We start from the raw sequence: 18,214 nt of genomic DNA on the forward strand, positions 1-18,214 counted from the left end.
GTAATCTGATAGGATTGTTTTTAATAAGAATTTAACTGTATTAACTGTGGTTTGCTCTAACAAAAAAGTAGTTTTTGTTCTACTGTTCACTGTCCAAAGTCCATCATGAAGGCAGCTTAGAAATGCTGTAAAATACATGCATACAGTATACATGCCTACATATACACAAATTGATTGGTTGACTATGCACCATCAAGTTGGTGTCAACTTTAGCAACCATATAGATTTTCTCCATGATGATCTGTCCCTAAACTCTTCAAAATTCACAAATAGTACAGCATAACTGGAAATGATCTCAATGTAGAAATAAGAGAATATGCATAATTTGTAGCAATTTGAATATTATGCTGTATAATAGTGCTTAAATTCAGAAGGAAAAAGGGTTTCAGAATACTCTGGATTATTATTAATGTGACACCTCATGGTAAATCCTTATATCAGCTACATCTTTTTCTGCGATAGTGGCTACTCTAGCAGCTCTCACGCAATCGTTAGAAAATATACTTTTAGTTTTACACGTTGTTGATAGGTGTTACTTGTGTAGCCATTCTTGATTTGTAGCACCTTCTCTCTTCAAATCCAAAGCACTGCACAGCCCCACTGCATAAATATTCTTACACTGCTTATCTTTAATGCTCTAAAAATATGAAGGCAATTTATTGCGTAAAATTAGCAGTAGTCAGCTATGCATTCCTACCTCAACTTCCCAGTACCAAAACAAGTAAGAGTCAGAGTTTTAAAAGGTATGGAAGAAATATAATTACCAGCACCTTTTTTTTAAAAGAGCCTTTCAAAATCTGTTTTTACGCAGGGCAAAATCAACACAGCTATGTGCAAGTGCCTGCCAGTCAAAATATTATAACTCTCCATTGGTTAATTCTCCACCACACTGCATTTCCAGCATACAACTGACACAGTTCAGGAGAGACAAGCATTCCTGAGAGGACTTTCTGCACTGTAGGAGGAGGATGTAAAGAAGAAGTTTGGATGCCACAGTTTTCTTACACATATTCCCACAACTCTATGGAATGAACATAGGACATCTATAGAAGGGACATCCCCCAGCCCTTGAGAGTGATGTTGAACTTGCAAGGACTCCTGAACCTCATTTTCCACATCTTCTCTTTTCAGGTCTTGCTTAAGCGTCTTTTAAATCCTCAGGAGAGCTGTTTAAGGGTGCAAGAGTCAGAAAAATGGGGGATAGAGAGTATCCTTTGAGCAATGCATTGGATTAATCCAAAGCCTTTACTGATTTTATTGTAGAATTAAATACTGCAAAGGTCTGATGTTTTGCTCTTACACAAAATCACATATATATCTCAGATATACCTTTTGTTCATTCAGCAAATCCGTAATGGTCTGGGACATTTCATCCAAACTTTGTGCTGCTTTGACAAGGTTATGTAAAGCAAGTACATGCTGGTGGAGAGGTTCAAAATCACAAAGTATAGGAACCCTTAAAAATACAACACAGTTAAAGAACAGATTATATTACTGTCACATTACAGAACAATTAATTGCAAGGCTCCTGCCTTGTTTATTACATTTTAAGAATATCATTTCTAATTTGGCCCCTACCATTCCTTTTGAAGCCACTGTTAAGTCCTCTTGAGTTCCAAGCATAGCTAAATCAGGCCATGTAAGAGACTATATGATAAAAGAAAATGCTGGAGAACTTCAGCAAAAACAATATCCTAAATATTTTCATTTATACAATGAAAACACTTTTTATAAGTTTAATCAGAAAAGAATCTAGACTTAGTCCACGAGCAGTGTTTTTTTTAATGTTAATTTAAAAATATTTCTAATGTATTTGTTTATGTATTAAATTTATTATGGCTGCCCACTTGAAAAGACTCTGAGTGAAATATTTAACCCATATGTAAGTAAATGGTTGTAGAATGTAAATCTGTGTGAACAACAAAACAAGAACATATGAATGTTTCTCCCTTATGTTTATTGCCCAGAATTTCTGAAATTGAGTTTTTCTCTCTTGAAATTACTCCTACTCACAAATCTGATACGCAGCCATTTTAATCTGATTATAAATGTGCTATATAAATAGTCTTTTAACATTTACAGAAAGTGCTGAAAGCTGTATCTTTTTGGTTAGCTGCATATTCATGAAACAGAGAGAAAAAGAAAAACAGACTTTTCCCTTATCTGCAATTGTACTGGTTATGGTTATCTGTTGGCAGAATCTACCTATTTCATGTAATTGAAGTAATACCTTACCTGAGTAATGGTTGTACTTCTGAAGGACAAAAGGATTGAAGAAATTGCAAATCAGATAATGAAATTTCAGGAAGTTCACCATCAAACCTGCGAGGTTTTCGAGTCTATAAATCAAAAAGAAATGTATGCATGATTAAAATACGTAAACAATCAAATTCACAAAATCTATAAACAGCTGCTGAATAGCTACATGTATATTTTGTTGTAACTGAGAGTTTTAATAAAGAAGGATAATTTCTCCTTTTAAAGTGGATTTTATCAATGATTCCATCCTGGTAGTCATCAGTGGGAATCATCCCATCTGGAAACAATTCTCTCCTCAATACTCCGATCTGCTCTAGAGGATTGGGGGAACTTCCAGAGCTAATATGAGGCATTCATGAAGCGGTAAAGAGAGAGTGATTTCCTGTTGCACAAACAACCCTTGTGGTATCATCTTATTTGTGATAGAGCAGGTTACAAATGCAATTTACAGATAATGTTAATGTAAGAAATAATATACAAAATAGGTTGGAAAATAAATATTAACACAAAGATTATGGATTTGCTTACATTTTACCTTATATTAAATGTTATTAAAAACGTAGAAAGCACTGTCAGATAAGGATAAATGACAGATGAAATACCCAACCTGTTGCTATTAAAATTGATGCAATTACGATTACATAACTGATGCACAGAAACAATCCTTTACTACTAAATACAATACAACTAATTACAAAATAATCCGTATCAAAGGAAAATAAATCTGACTTTGTATACTCACAAGATCTGAACTACTTTACTTATATAGAAAATAAATTTAGGTTATAATAGATAGCTCAGTGAAAATGAGTAATACAGCTGTAAATTCTGTAATCGTACCCAAGCAGCTGTAATCCAAAACATATGAAGAGTAGCAGGTTGTTTACCCCTCTTGTAATAAATATATTATCTAGATATATATTCCCCCCTCACAGAAATCTGTATTATTGAAAGTTATAATGTAAAGCCCCACGTAGTTCTGACATAAATGAGTTTAATACAGATATCTGAGCAGTCATAGCAGGGAGATCTAAAAGTGCCCCTGCCAAGCACCTGCCAGCAAGAGGAAAGGGTGATGAAGAATTCTTATTCCTGTTCCATTTCTCTGTATTTGTTTTAATATTCTCCTATTATGAAGTATGGCCACCTTGTTACAATATCTGATCAACATAATTTTGCAGATGAGGAAGGACAGAGTTCCTCTCTTTTCTTTATCCCCCTGTTATAATGAAGGCTGGGATAGTTCAGTTATTAGTCTTGCTTCTCATCATGTTAAATAGGGTCATCAACATGTAAAGACTGATCATGTTTTTTAAAAAGCAAGAACCAAGTTTTATAACTTTCCTATTTGGTTTTCTCAGCATGATATTTACTGCAGAAAATTACTCAAGACTGCCATAAATATGAACACGCGTGTTTAGCTGTTCACATAGTTACTGAAAGCCCTGCACAAATTAACGTATCACCAATGTTTTAAAAATAAATATTCTACAGCAGGCTATAATATTAATACAACAAATGCAACAAACATAGTATGGCATAAAGAGCCTATATATATCTCTTCCTTACAAGTTTGCCAATATCAGATGTGGGTATAGGCTTCTTCCTAGTACGCTATTTATTCAAAACTCTTAGAAAAGAACTAGATTTCTTCATTAAAAAAAGATAAAATACTCACACAAAAAGATGGTGGCCAGGCATCAAGGCCCCTGAACAAACGATTCCTTAAGAAAGATTTCCCTGTTCAATGAAATAAATATTGCTCCTTTTATTCATGTGTAAGACAACCTGCTAATATGAAAGAATACTATAACTACTATTCCTAAGGGAAATAAATATTCACTTCACTCAAATTTCAAGACTGAAATAGAACAACTTTTCAAGAAAAAGTGAGAAGGCCTCAAAAGGCAAAACGAAAGCAGAAAGACCAAACTATTGTCAATGCAAAAGCATATGAACATTTGTATAATAAGGTTGTGCAAAATGGATGTTTTGTAAAGTGTAACAGCACAAGGGAAACATCTTTCTTTTAAGTATTAAAACAGATACATCCTTTGCTGCAGCTGTTTGTCAGAACGACTGTGCAGGTGGGACCGCCGTCAAATGAAGTGGCTGGGCACATACACGGCCAGGTAGACAGCCCAGAAAGCCTTCTAATCAGCTACCCCAAGGCTTGCGGAGAACATGGCTACTTTAATATTTCGAGAGATGTTTTCCTTGTGCCTGAGCCCTTTGTGAAGCGCTCCTTCCTAACACTTCACAAATCACTAATATTGCTCTATTCAACCAAGAGATCTCCTTCCTTCCTTTTTTTAAAAAAATCATTTTGATTAGAAGTATTTTGTCTCGGCCCAGAACTGCCGTGCACACATTCTGGGCAGAAGTGTTTCAGGATGGGAAGAGGAGGGAAAAAGCTTGGATGAGAATGGCCAAGGGGAGATAGGTAAAGGAAAGCAGGAGGGAGGGAGGCAGAGGCAGGCAGGACAGGTGGATATGCCACACTTGAATTTAAGGACAGTGGCATGAGATTGCAGGGAGGCGGGGAAAGGAAAGCGCCAGGAAGACTTTGGGGGTGAGGGGTGAGCAGGCCACTGCCCTTGAAATTAAATGCAACATAAACAACCAGACTTCCTGCCCCTCCCCCCACTGGATATATGGTATTTAAAGGGTGGTGTTAGTTAAGGGTAGATGGAGAAAGAAAAACACTGGGAAGATTTGTGGACAGATCAGCACACAGGCCATGTGGAGAAGGAGGAGGAGGAGGGGTAGAGGGATGAGGCCCTTCAGCCCTGCCCTACCCACCCTGTAAGACTCCTCTGGAATTTGTCTTGGCCAAAACCTGGAACAACCAAAATGTTCCTGGTTTCAGTCTGGGCAAATTTCTAAGCCACAATATGTTTGTTTCAGGATTGAAACAAACCATATTTTCCATTTTGTGCACACCTCTCTCATGAGCATTATATGCTTCTATTTCAAAATGCCAAGATACCTGAAGAAAGAAAAAAGTAAAGCATTAACAAATGGCTTGCTTAGTTAAAAAGCTTAACTTCTAGTATGTCTTAGCTCTAACCACAATTCTAATTATCCACCTGTTCTGCTACACAACACTGTTAATTTTCACTACAGCACTATGTGGTGTGTAGGAGTAATGAGACAAATTGCCCAAGCTAAATCACAGAATTATAGAGCAGAAGAGATGGAAGGGACCTTGGGCATAATCTAGTCTAACCTGCTCTTCTGGACAGGAATCCTATAGTGGAGTTGCAACAAATGGCCATCCAGCTTCTTTACACACTGAAGGAAAGTCTACCTGAGCCATGTGTTTCACTGCTGAACAACTGTTGGATGACCCATTGAAATCTGCTTCCTTGTCATTTAAGCCCATTATTTCTTTTCTTCTGGGAGAGCAATGAACAAGTCTATGCTGTCTTCCACATGACATCTCTTTAGACTAAACTTATTTAACACCTTCATTGTTTCTCTTTTTTTCCCAGACCTCCTTACCAACTTAGTTGTTCTCTTCTGGAGTGCTTCACTTTATTAGTGTCTTTTTGTAATGGTATGTGGGAATGACCTTGGGAGATGTGGGAAAAGATGCTGCCTAGGGAATGATCAGATAAGAGGGGACATACCCTGCAACTGCATAACAGGCAGAGAAAGAAACTTAGAAAGGAACCCCCCTAACCTATCAGGCTGTAAAAGGGAGGGCGGGAGATTTGTACTTTCAGACTTGCATGATTCTGTTAATGTAGCCTTACAATAAAGTAGAATTAGTTCCTCTGGTCGTGTTTCCTGTCTGGTCTACCTGGGAAGGCTCATGCTTTTAAAAAATGCAGTGCCCAGAACTGGATGCAGCATTCTGTGGTGTTGTCTGAACAACTGAAAATATTGCTACATACATCTGTTGATACAACATAAGAACGCATTTCCATTTTTTCCTGCATTATCACACTGTTGGCCTTTTAATCCACTGAGACACCCAGATTCTTTTTGTTGCCCAGTGTGGTCTTCCCCCGTCCTGTACACATGCCTTCAATTTTCCCTACCAAAACAAAGGATTTGCATTTCTCTGCATTAAGTTTCATCTTCTTAGGTTTTGTCCATTGTTCCAGCTTGCCAAAATCCTGCTGAACCATGATACTATCCTTTTAGGTTCTCACCTATATGTTGTTCATAAATTTGATGGCTGTATTCAGTAGCTCATTCCAGGTATACAGGGAATCACTCATTTATGCTCATTAGGTGTAACTGTTCAAATCAGCTCTGCATCCATCTAATGGTAGTGTAGTCAAGCTCACATTTTGCCATATTCTCCAATAGAATTTCATGGAAGATTTTGTAAAATGCTTTACTAAAGTCAAGGTACACTATGTTTTAGTACGTTCTCATGGATAGATTAAGTGGTTGCTACCAAAAAAGACATGATCTGCCATGATTTATTCTTGATAAATCCATGCTGGCTCATGGAAAACAATGCATTTTCTAAATGCTCACAAACCTGACTGCTCAATAATTGGTTTCAGAGTTTTGCCCAGTACTGACATCAAAAGTGACAGGTTTGTAGTTACCCGAGTCTTCTTTTTCCCCCGCTTTTTGAAGGTAGGAACATTTTCTTTCTTTAGTCCTTTCTGATCAAGATGATACAGTCACTTACTCATAAGGTTACCACTACTTTTATTTCTCCCACCAGTTCTTATTGGTTAGGATCAGATCTAGGCCAGGCAATTCTGTCATCTCTTCATCAACTTTTCGGAAAATGATATAATAAGACCACGGGGGGAAAAAATGGGACTTGCAGTCTCATCTAAATTGGTTTTCCAGGTAGTTTAGGTCTCCGATCATTACTATATTGTTTCTCCCTGAAAGTTCTGAAATCTGGTCCAGGAAGACATTATCCAGATCTGCTTGACTTGTATAACCTCATAATATCATTTTTTTTTTTACTTCCTTGATTGACTCTTCATGCTCATATTGCTGGCTTTCTAGGTGTGTGCATTTTCTTCTCATAAAATGCTACTTGTTTCCCCCTTTTATCTAGCCTATTCCTTTTTGAAAAAAATCATACCCTTCAATCCTTGTGTTTTGTCCCACAAGGCTTTATAATGCCTACTAAGTCATACTTGCCCTCCTGCATTAAGTTGTTCCTTTTTGTCCCCACATTCTGTGCACTTTTACAGATACCCTGGAAACCATATAGGTCATATAATTTGATCTATTCCTCCTGGTATTTATATCCTCATTATTAAGTGCTTCCACATTCCATGTTATCAATACCATTCCATTCCCAGTGCCTAGTGTTGCATTATTTTTTTGGCTCTCTTCTTCCTCCTCTAATGGATTAACTAATTCTGACCCTTAGGGGCCAGAATTATAGGACACCATCCAAACAAATTCTTCCCAGCATGTCAGGTACAGCCCATCTCTTGCCTCATCCTTCACCACAAAAATATATCCTGTGATTGAAGAATATAAACCATTCCTGCTAGCACCGTTTCTATAGCCATCTCATTCACTTTCAGTATTCTCTGTCCTAACAACCAGGAAACACACTGAGACAAGGAACTGGTCTCTAATATTTATTGCTAGTACTTAACAGGAATTCTAACAAACTGAAGAAGCGTGGGAAAACCCAGACATATAACCCCCCAGGGTTAAGGCGGTCCCGATCTGTGTCTCTTTGAATGGCTGACCAATTCCTCAGTGCTACGCATGCACTTGACAGTCTGGATGGGAGCCCCCTGCTCGCCATCCTTACTCATGACATTCTCTCTCTTACAGGACCACCCATCCTTCAATAGGAAGAAGTGAAAAGAACACTACTTGTGATTCCCAGCTTCTTCATTTTCCAGCACAGTCCTGATATAAGAAGTGGACTAGAAGAAACATGCCCAGGACAGTACAGCACAGGATAGTAAGATGATAGAGAAGAAATAGCTGTTCTTTATCTTTTTCTCCTTCAGCAAAGGATCGTTACCTTGTCGTGGTGATGGAGCTTGAGCACGTCAATGATGCCATGAGCTAAACCGTGAAGGGCCACCCAAGACGGGAAGGTCATGACAGAGAGGTCAGACTAAATGCGATCCCTGGGGAAGGTAATGGCAACCCACCCCAGTATTCTTGCCGTGAAAACTCAATGGATCAGTACAGTCAGAGATATGTTGGTATACCATCGGAAGATGAGACCCCCAGGTCGGAAGATGGTCAAAAGGCTACTGGGGAGGAACAGAGGATGAGCTCAACTAGCCCCAGACGTGATGACGCAGCTAGCTCAAAGCCGAAAGGACGGCTAGCAGCCGACGGTGCTGGTGGTGAACGGCGAATCCGATGTTCTAAGGATCAACACACCACTGGAACCTGGAATGTAAGATCTATGAGCCAGGGCAAATTGGATGTGGTTATTGGTGAGATGTCAAGATTAAAGATAGACATTCTGGGCGTCAGTGAACTGAAATGGACTGGAATGGGCCACTTCACATCAAATGACCACCAGATCTACTACTGTGGACAAGAGGACCACAGAAGAAATGGAGTAGCCTTCATAATTAATAGTAAAGTGGCGAAAGCAGTGCTTGGATACAATCCAAAAAACGACAGAATGATCTCAATTCGAATTCAGGGCAAGCCATCTAACATCACAGTGATCCAAATATATGCCCCAACCACAGATGCTGAAGAAGCTGAAGTAGAGCAGTTCTATGAGGATCTGCAGCACCTACTGGACGACACGCCTAAAAGAGATGTTATTTTCATCACAGGAGACTGGAATGCTAAGGTGGGCAGTCAAATGACACCTGGAATTACAGGTAAGTATGGCCTGGGAAAAGAAAACGAAGCAGGACATAGGCTGATAGAATTTTGCCAAGACAATTCACTCTGCATAATAAACACTCTCTTCCAACAACCTAAGAGACGGCTTTATACATGGACTTCACCAGATGGACAACACCGAAATCAGATTGACTACATCCTTTGCAGCCAAAGGTGGCGGACATCTGTACAGTCGGTAAAAACAAGACCTGGAGCTGACTGTAGTTCAGATCACGAACTCCTTCTTGCACAATTTAGGATCAGACTAAAGAGATTAGGGAAGACCCACAGATCAGCTAGATATGAGCTCACTAATATTCCTCAGGAATATGCAGTGGAGGTGAAGAATAGATTTAAGGGACTGGACTTAGTAGATAGGGTCCCGGAAGAACTCTGGACAGAAGTTCACGACATTGTTCAGGAGGCGGCAACAAAATACATCCCAAAGAAAGAGAAAACCAAGAAGGCAAAATGGCTGTCTGCTGAGACACTAGAAGTAGCCCAAGAAAGAAGGAAAGCAAAAGGCAACAGTGATAGGGGGAGATATGCCCAATTAAATGCAAAAGTCCAGAGGTTAGCCAGAAGAGATAAGGAATTATTTTTAAAAAAGCAATGCGCGGAAGTGGAAGAAGACAATAGAATAGGAAGGACAAGAGACCTCTTCCAGAAAATTAGAAACATCGGAGGTAAATTCCAGGCAAAAATGGGTATGATCAAAAACAAAGATGGCAAGGACCTAACAGAAGAAGAAGAGATCAAGAAAAGGTGGCAAGAATATAAAGAAGACCTGTATAGGAAGGATAACAATATCGGGGATAGCTTTGATGGTGTGGTCAGTGAGCTAGAGCCAGACATACTGAAGAGTGAGGTTGAATGGGCCTTAAGAAGCATTGCTAATAACAAGGCAGCAGGAGACGATGGCATCCCAGCTGAACTGTTCAAAATCTTGCAAGATGATGCTGTCAAGGTAATGCATGCTATATGCCAGCAAATTTGGAAAACACAAGAATGGCCATCAGATTGGAAAAAATCAACTTATATCCCCATACCAAAAAAGGGGAACACTAAAGAATGTTCAAACTATCGAACAGTGGCACTCATTTCACATGCCAGTAAGGTAATACTCAAGATCCTGCAAGGTAGACTTCAGCAGTTCATGGAGCGAGAATTGCCAGATGTACAAGCTGGGTTTAGAAAAGGCAGAGGAACTAGAGACCAAATTGCCAATATCCGCTGGATAATGGAAAAAGCCAGGGAGTTTCAGAAAAACATCTATTTCTGTTTTATTAACTATTCTAAAGCCTTTGACTGTGTGGACCATAACAAACTGTGGCAAGTTCTTAGTGGTATGGGGATACCAAGTCATCTTGTATGCCTCCTGAAGAATCTGTGTAACGACCAGGTAGCGACAGTAAGAACAGACCACAGAACAACGGACTGGTTTAAGATTGGGAAAGGAGTACGGCAGGGCTGTATACTCTCACCCTACCTATTCAACTTGTATGCAGAACACATCATGCAACATGCTGGGTTTGAGGAATCCAAGGCTGGAGTTAAAATCTCTGGAAGAAACATTAACAATCTCAGATATGCAGATGATACCACTTTGATGGCTGAAAGTGAAGAGGAACTGAGGAGCCTTATGATGAAGGTGAAAGAAGAAAGTGCAAAAGCTGGCTTGCAGCTAAACCTCAAAAAAACCAAGATTATGGCAACCAGCTTGATTGATAACTGGCAAATAGAGGGAGAAAATGTAGAAGCAGTGAAAAACTTTGTATTCCTAGGTGCAAAGATTACTGCAGATGCTGACTGCAGTCAGGAAATCAGAAGACGCTTAATCCTTGGGAGAAGAGCAATGACAAATCTCAATAAAATAGTTAAGAGCAGAGACATCACACTGACAACAAAGGTCCGCATAGTTAAAGCAATGGTGTTCCCCATAGTAACATATGGCTGCGAGAGCTGGACTATAAGGAAGGCTGAGCGAAGGAAGATCGATGCTTTTGAACTGTGGTGTTGGAGGAAAATTCGGAGAGTGCCTTGGACTGCAAGAAGATCAAACCAGTCCATCCAGTGAGCCAGACTGCTCACTTGAGGGAATGATATTAAAGGCAAAACTGAAATACTTTGGCCACATAATGAGAAGACAGGACAGCCTGGAGAAGATGTTGATGCTAGGGAGAGTGGAAGGCAAAAGGAAGAGGGGCCGACCAAGGGCAAGGTGGATGGATGATATTCTAGAGGTGACGGACTTGTCCCTGGGGGAGCTGGGGGTGTTGACGACCGACAGGAAGCTCTGGCATGGGCTGGTCCATGAAGTCACGAAGAGTCGGAAGCGACTAAACGAATAAACAACAACATCATCTTTTTCTCTCTCACGTATAAACACTCACGCACACCTCTTGTCAATAATGTGATTGACAGTATAATGACTGAGGCCAGGCATATGAATAATTGTGACTTATATGTGCACATGTAGTTTGTGTGTGGTGAGTTATAACATTGCTTCAACATAAAAAGAAAGCTGTCAGAGGTCACACCAAACGTGGCAATAATCTTTACTCTCCAGGAACATCACACTGCACACAGTAGCTAGTCAACTGGTAGAGCTTCAATGATTCAGTACAACCTAAATAAATCGCTTTACTGCAGACCAGAAAGCATATGTATGCAAAAGATCTGCTACCGTTAAACACACAAATGAAGGTCTCTATGTATATATACATCACCCAGGGTTTAAATCCTAAGCTTTTTCCTCTGACCTGTAAGTCAATGGATTCTTGCTCAATCTTTTCCAGCCTTGACACTGGAAGCCATCTGCTCAATGTTTGCATAATGGTTCTCTGGCAGGATACTGCCAATTCCCCCCTTGCCAGCTTCAAACCTTACAAAAATCATCATATGCTATATTTATGCTGCACATGGTTGGGCATAATATAAAAATTAATATTAATTTATTCCAGATACACATTTGTTCTAATGTTATGATGTTGTTTGTGCCACTGTAGCTTGAGGGGAGAGAAAAAAAAATTATACTTACTAAATAATTTCCCAAAAGATTCCCTTTTGGCTTTTTCTGCATCATAAAGATGTTTACCATCTTTTACTAATGCACCAGCCCACTATAAAACAAAACAAAAAAAATTAATTAAATGCAAATGTGTAAACATTATCTGTATTAAGCAAAATATATTTAAATTAAACACAAATTTATAAATGCATCTGAAGTTTAAATTATCTACTCAAGTTACTTACCTCTCTGTAGTGTTTCACAAACATTTTTCTTCTTACAACTTCAACAACTGCCAAACAGTACATCTGTGGGACATTACTAAGCTTTTCTACAATTTTCACTCTTTCTAGCAGCTCTGTTACAAGGCGAAGCAATGCTTGTAGTTTCTCTCCATCTTGGTCAGCATGAAGCATGACAAAGCAGCACCACCTACAGAATAGGTGAAAACAGGTGAAATTTTCCAATTTCACTAGAGAATTTGCATTGGTAATTAAAAGAAAAATCCTCTTTTGAATATTTATTTCTTACCTATATATCCTACCTTTTCTCTAGGAGCTCATGGAGACATGTTTCATATTCACAATTTTTTTTCCACAACAACAAATCTGTAGGGCAAGTTGGACTAAGAAGTAGTGACCAGCCTATAGCTACCCAATGAACTGAATGTGGACTGTCTGTCTGTCTGATCTATTTTCTATTCTGCCTTTATTATTTTTATAAATAACTCAAGGCGGTGAACATACCTAATACTCCCTCCTTCTCCTATTTTCCCTACAACAACAACCCTGTGAGGTGAGTTGGGCTGACAGAGAGGAACTGGACCAAGGTCACCCAGCTGTATTTCTGGAAATACAGTAAATTGGAGTATATCTAATATATTACCAATCAGTAATAAGGCTTCTGTGCAAATATGTAAATATTAGGACATGCTTTATGTGCCTCAGCATCTGGCAACACCTGGATGATTCTGTCTAGGCTTAGCAACTAAGCAGGGTCAGGCCTAATTAGTGCTTGTCAGAAGATCACTAGAAATACCAAGATTATAGGGTAAATTGGGAAGATGAAAACATCCAAGAAGGTAATGCTGAATCACTATAATACTGTTCCTAAGAGAACTGCATGGGCATGTCCATGAAGCCATCAGGAGTCAAACTCTGCTTGAAGACCTCACACAAGTCATTCCCTAACTTAATAAATTATTATCCCTGTCCTTCAAATACATATACAAACAAAAACACATGCACAGAGACTATGGAAATCTGGACTTAGCAAATATAAACTCACAATGCTTATTTTATACTATGTCCCATTGAGCTGAATAGCACTTAGCTAAGTATGGATAGTCTGCAATCTGGATATACTTTGCCAGCTTCAGCATGGAAGCTGGAAAAGAGCTCTTTGGGGTACTAACCGATTTTTTCCTTCTGTTTACAAAAATGAAGGGTCAATAAGGTCTTCCGTAGTATTCTGTAGTAACTCTCATTCATTTCAATATGCTTAGGCCTACTATTTCTGTTCAGTCAGTACGCTAGCTCATCAGGTTCTTTTCAGAGTGTGTCTGCAACAGATGGCCTCTTTTCACCAATGAGAGATTCTGACTTTTCAGAGTTTTCATTCATGTGGAGAGTCTCTGAACAGAAAAAGGTTCTCCACAGCAACTTTTACATGCCTTTTTACAAAAATGGAGGTCAACATGCCTGCCTCCTTTTCATATATTTTGTTCCTCCCGCTTATTCACTTATTTTTAATAGCACCTTCCCCTATTACCATATACTGTCCTGACTAAGCAAGAACCATGCCAAGACAAGGAAGAAGTCTCTAGTGCTTTATTATTACTATAGTAGACAGAAAATCCTACCAAACTGAAGCAGCATGGGAAAACCCAGACAGATAAACCCCCAAAAATCAAGGCGGGTCTGTTCTGTGTCTCTTTGAATGACAGCTCGAAGTCTCTAAACTACGCATGCGTTTTTGCCCCTGGATAGTGGCCCCCTCCTGCTCACCATCAGAACTCATGACATATACTTGGCAAATGCAAGATTCCCTCCACGTTAATTTGGAGGGGTGAACAGGTGCCACCATACTCTTTTGAAGATACATTCTACTTGTGTTAGGGACCTATTTAAGACTGATATTACAAGAAGAGAAACAAAATCTTATGCACTTAATTGCAAAGGAAGTTTGCAAACTTTGTGGATAGCACACTGCAAATTAAACTGATGGTTCCTGAATATAATAATTGTATAGTTCTGAATAAGCCATTTGAGGAAAGAAGTAAGTATTTGAGATATAACTTCAAAACAGTAATAATAATAGTAGTACACATACAATAAAAAAAAACACATGGGGGTGAAATGAAGTCCTGCAATAGCTTCACTTACTTCAGTCGGACTTGTAAATTATTTGCAAGTTCTTGTTTGGCAGTAGTACATTTTTGTTTAATATCTAAAAGTTTCCTGTGGTTAGTTAACATAATCATCAGTTGATTTGCATGGCTCAAGCACAAGTCAGGTAATACAGAAGGATCTTTCAAGTTCTCTGCTCTCTTCTGATTAGCCAAAAATCCCTACATAAATTGAAAAATAAATTGATGTAAGGAAAGAAACATTTTCTGTTCTCTATGCCAAATAAAATCAGTTTGCAAAGTTGTTTTGTTAATTCATTCCCAATAACTATGATGTGCTCATCTCCCAAATATCAAGATGTCATTGTTTTGTATTTTCAAATTTAAAATTACATACTGTATACATTAAAACCCACACTAATAAGTGTCTTCTTAAATGTCCTATATCTGCTTCATACTGTCAAAACAAGAACATTATTTACATTGTCTAAAGTTCCATGATGAATCAAAAAGCCTTCTGCAAACCACAATCACCTATGGATCAGTAGGTTCAGTACCTATACTAATAGCTAAAATGGTTTCAGATCACAAGGCTACAGTAGATTCCTCCAAGATCTTGCAAAGTGATAGACAATGCCCTAGAGATAATTGTTTCACACCTTCAAAGTCAAAATATTCTAAAGGACACCAAACAACTTTATTATCAATAAAAACACAGCAAGTAATTTAGGCTTAACAAGGTTGCATTATGTTAGAAACTGAGTAAAAGAATTCTTATAATATATTGCCACCTACTGACCATGTTGAATAAGATATTATATACAAATGTAATTATGCAATAAGAAACTACCTACTTTTAGGCTATTTTCTTTTTCTTTTTTTAATTACTATATGTCCAACTCTCACTTATATACAGAAATAATCACAAAGACATTAACTGTATATTGTTTAGCTTTCTGATCATTATAAATAAAGAACTAAGTACTAAAAAGTTTGCTTACTGCTACTTCAGTACTTTAGTCATAGTTTTATAATTCTACTACTGGTTTTAAATATTTAGGGTTTTTTTATTAGTAGTTTTTTCATTAGTATTCTATTATTTGCATTTATAGTGCTACAGTGAACTATTTCCTTAACTCATACTAATTTTAGAAATGTTTATGCATTTTAATTTGAACTTCTTAATTTTTAATAGTGTTGTACAATTGTATATCAGTAACAATAACACAAAACATTATCTGATTATGTCTGTGACCAACATTTCAACCTTCATTTTCCTGATGTTTCTAACTGGTACCTTAGTAAATTAAACCAATACCTTTTATGCTCTGTTTTAAAACATCTTTCATTAAGAACCAAATAAGTGCTCTAATGATTCTAGAGCAAGAAAAGGCACAAATGTGCCTCTATATCTTTAGCCCAAAATATGGGGAAGGACTTTTGAAAAAGACAATGGCAAAAAGCAATCTGTGATAAGATGGGCCCCGAAAAGCTACTGTTAAAAACAAATAAATAAGCAAAACCGCTAAAACTTGGAATGCATTGCAACTAGCTTTTTGGATGCCAGCCCCTACATACAATCTTATCTAGAAAGAAGGATTGTATAAACTAGTATGTGTTAGGACTGTGCAAAGCATTTAAAATAGATGTTTCTCTGAAAGGTTCAACATAACTGGTTTGAAGGCTTTTTCTGGTTGCCTGTATTGTGTATATGTGCACAGACAACACTTCTAATAGGACCACCAGACAACCAGGTTAAATCTTCAGAGTAGACATGCTGAGCCTTCTGGAAGATGCAACTGCTATAAAATGTCAAGGAGAGGAGTTGCACTGTGCTAATAAATTTTGCAGATCACCTCTTTTAAATTCTCTGTTCAGCTCTAACCTTTTTTAATTTCATCATTAACATGCCTATGGTGCCCTACTCCCACTGGCTTCACAGAAGAAATAGAGAATTAAAAACAACACAATAATAAACAATATACATCATAATGGCACTGACCAATAGGGGTAAATACCAAAATCTTAACATACCCCAAATGCTTTCATCCAGAACTAAGTTTTTAATTCTTTATAAAAACTCATTAGGGAGGAGGTAGTTCTTATATATCAGGCATACTATTCCATAAGGATATGTGTAGAATTAAAGATAAACTATTTCCAAATGTTGAATTGCAATTCCCAGTTTCCTTATGGTTGACTATAATGGCTGATTCTTTTGATAATGCAGTTCAGCAGCTTCTGTAAAGCAAATCTCTAATTCAGAGAAACAATAGGAAATGTATTTATGTACATCAGATGACCATTATCTTAATGCAAGTGGTCACTGACTTCAATTATGAGAACAATGCTAAATCATAAGAAAATCGTGTGATTACATCAGAGGTACAGAACTTAAATCCCCTGACTTTTCGTGATGCCTTCAGAGACTCTCAGAATCACTGAGAGTTGGGCAGCATATAAATTTATGCTAAAACCTCCACACCAAAACCACCTGAGCTAAAGAATGAGGTAGTGAGTTTCATACTCTTGAAGGAAGACATCTATATTTGTGATAAAAAAAGGTTTAGTTTCAAATTTATGTTCTATTAATATAAAGGACATTGTTTAATCTCAACACATCCACATTACTGCTGAACAGTTTTCAGAGATTTAGTGTTATTACCAAAAAAGGCTGTCTTGACCTCTTCAAAACCACTGCCACTTACCTGAGCAAGTTCTTTTTGTTCATTAACAAGCCTGCTACAGCTAGCTATCATCTGGTCCAGGGCGTAAAGCCTGTCCTCCAGTCCCTTAATAGCCTTCATGTTCTGATTATCTAATTTGGCAATTGTCTGTCGACAGTCTGCCAAAAAGGGCTGAATAATTCTTGGATCAAGCTGAAAAACAAAAAAGACAAATGTAATGAATAATCACTTTTTGTGAAAAGGGAAATTATGGGAAATATAAACATCATTATTATTATTATTATTATATTATTATTATTATTATTATTCCCTAAGGACTCCCAGTGGTGTACCGATAAAATATGTAAGAAAAAATATGTAAGAAAAAAACAAAATAAACAAAAATATATATAAATACTAACAAAAAACATAGAATAATATCAAATTAACCAGACCAAGCTATACCTAAACGAAGATGGGGTCAAGACCCAAACACTCCTAGAACAACTCTGTTTTGAGAAACTTCTGGGAGGCAGTCAGTTTGGGACCGAAATGGATGTCCAGTGGGGGACCATTCCAGAAGCCTTGCCCTCCTTTGAGTCCCTAAAGTAAGGCATTGCTAATAGTTTTTCTTGGGTAGATTTAACCAGCTGGGCCAATTGCAGCAGGAAATAATAATAATAATAATAATAATAATAATAATAATAATAATATGTTTGTATCCAAACACATGCATTGTTAAGTGATGTGATGTAATCTGAAAGCTCACAAATTTTAAACAAGATTTTCTTAATAAGAAACACAAAAGGGGTAAAATTGACCTTCATGTAATCACACTTCTTAAACAGAAGATTTTCTTCTTTCCTGTTCCGCTGAAGCACCCTAAAACAGTGAAAAATGCCTTCTTCAAGAGAGCTTACAGAAGGTGCTAGAAGGAGAACCTACTATAAAAGTTGCAGGAGGGCAGAAGTGGATTTAATGAGATTTATATATGTTATGTTATGTTATGTTATGTTATGTTATGTTATGTTATGTTATGTTATGTTATGTTATGTTATGTTATGTTATGTTATGTTATGTTATGTTTGTTGTGTTATATACAATCTTAATATTTAAGTCCTGCTG

General features: G+C 37.7%; 1 protein-coding gene across 5 annotated transcripts in view; it reads right to left on the reverse strand.

Moving 5' to 3' along the window:
* Nucleotides 1–18,214, reverse strand: part of RB1CC1 (RB1 inducible coiled-coil 1) — a 62,359-nt gene that overhangs the window by 22,420 nt on the left and 21,725 nt on the right. For all 5 annotated transcript variants that reach the window (XM_063299279.1, XM_063299278.1, XM_063299277.1 and 2 more), the window contains exons 8-14: nucleotides 17,132–17,302; nucleotides 14,461–14,645; nucleotides 12,322–12,508; nucleotides 12,107–12,188; nucleotides 3,938–3,999; nucleotides 2,236–2,339; nucleotides 1,330–1,456 (exon numbers count right to left, since the gene is read on the reverse strand). In XM_063299279.1, coding sequence (XP_063155349.1) covers nucleotides 1,330–1,456; nucleotides 2,236–2,339; nucleotides 3,938–3,999; nucleotides 12,107–12,188; nucleotides 12,322–12,508; nucleotides 14,461–14,645; nucleotides 17,132–17,302 — 918 coding nt within the window. The remainder of the gene's footprint in view (nucleotides 1–1,329; nucleotides 1,457–2,235; nucleotides 2,340–3,937; nucleotides 4,000–12,106; nucleotides 12,189–12,321; nucleotides 12,509–14,460; nucleotides 14,646–17,131; nucleotides 17,303–18,214) is intronic.

Source organism: Candoia aspera, chromosome 3 (assembly GCF_035149785.1).
Source record: "Candoia aspera isolate rCanAsp1 chromosome 3, rCanAsp1.hap2, whole genome shotgun sequence".
Lineage (NCBI taxonomy): Eukaryota > Metazoa > Chordata > Lepidosauria > Squamata > Boidae > Candoia > Candoia aspera.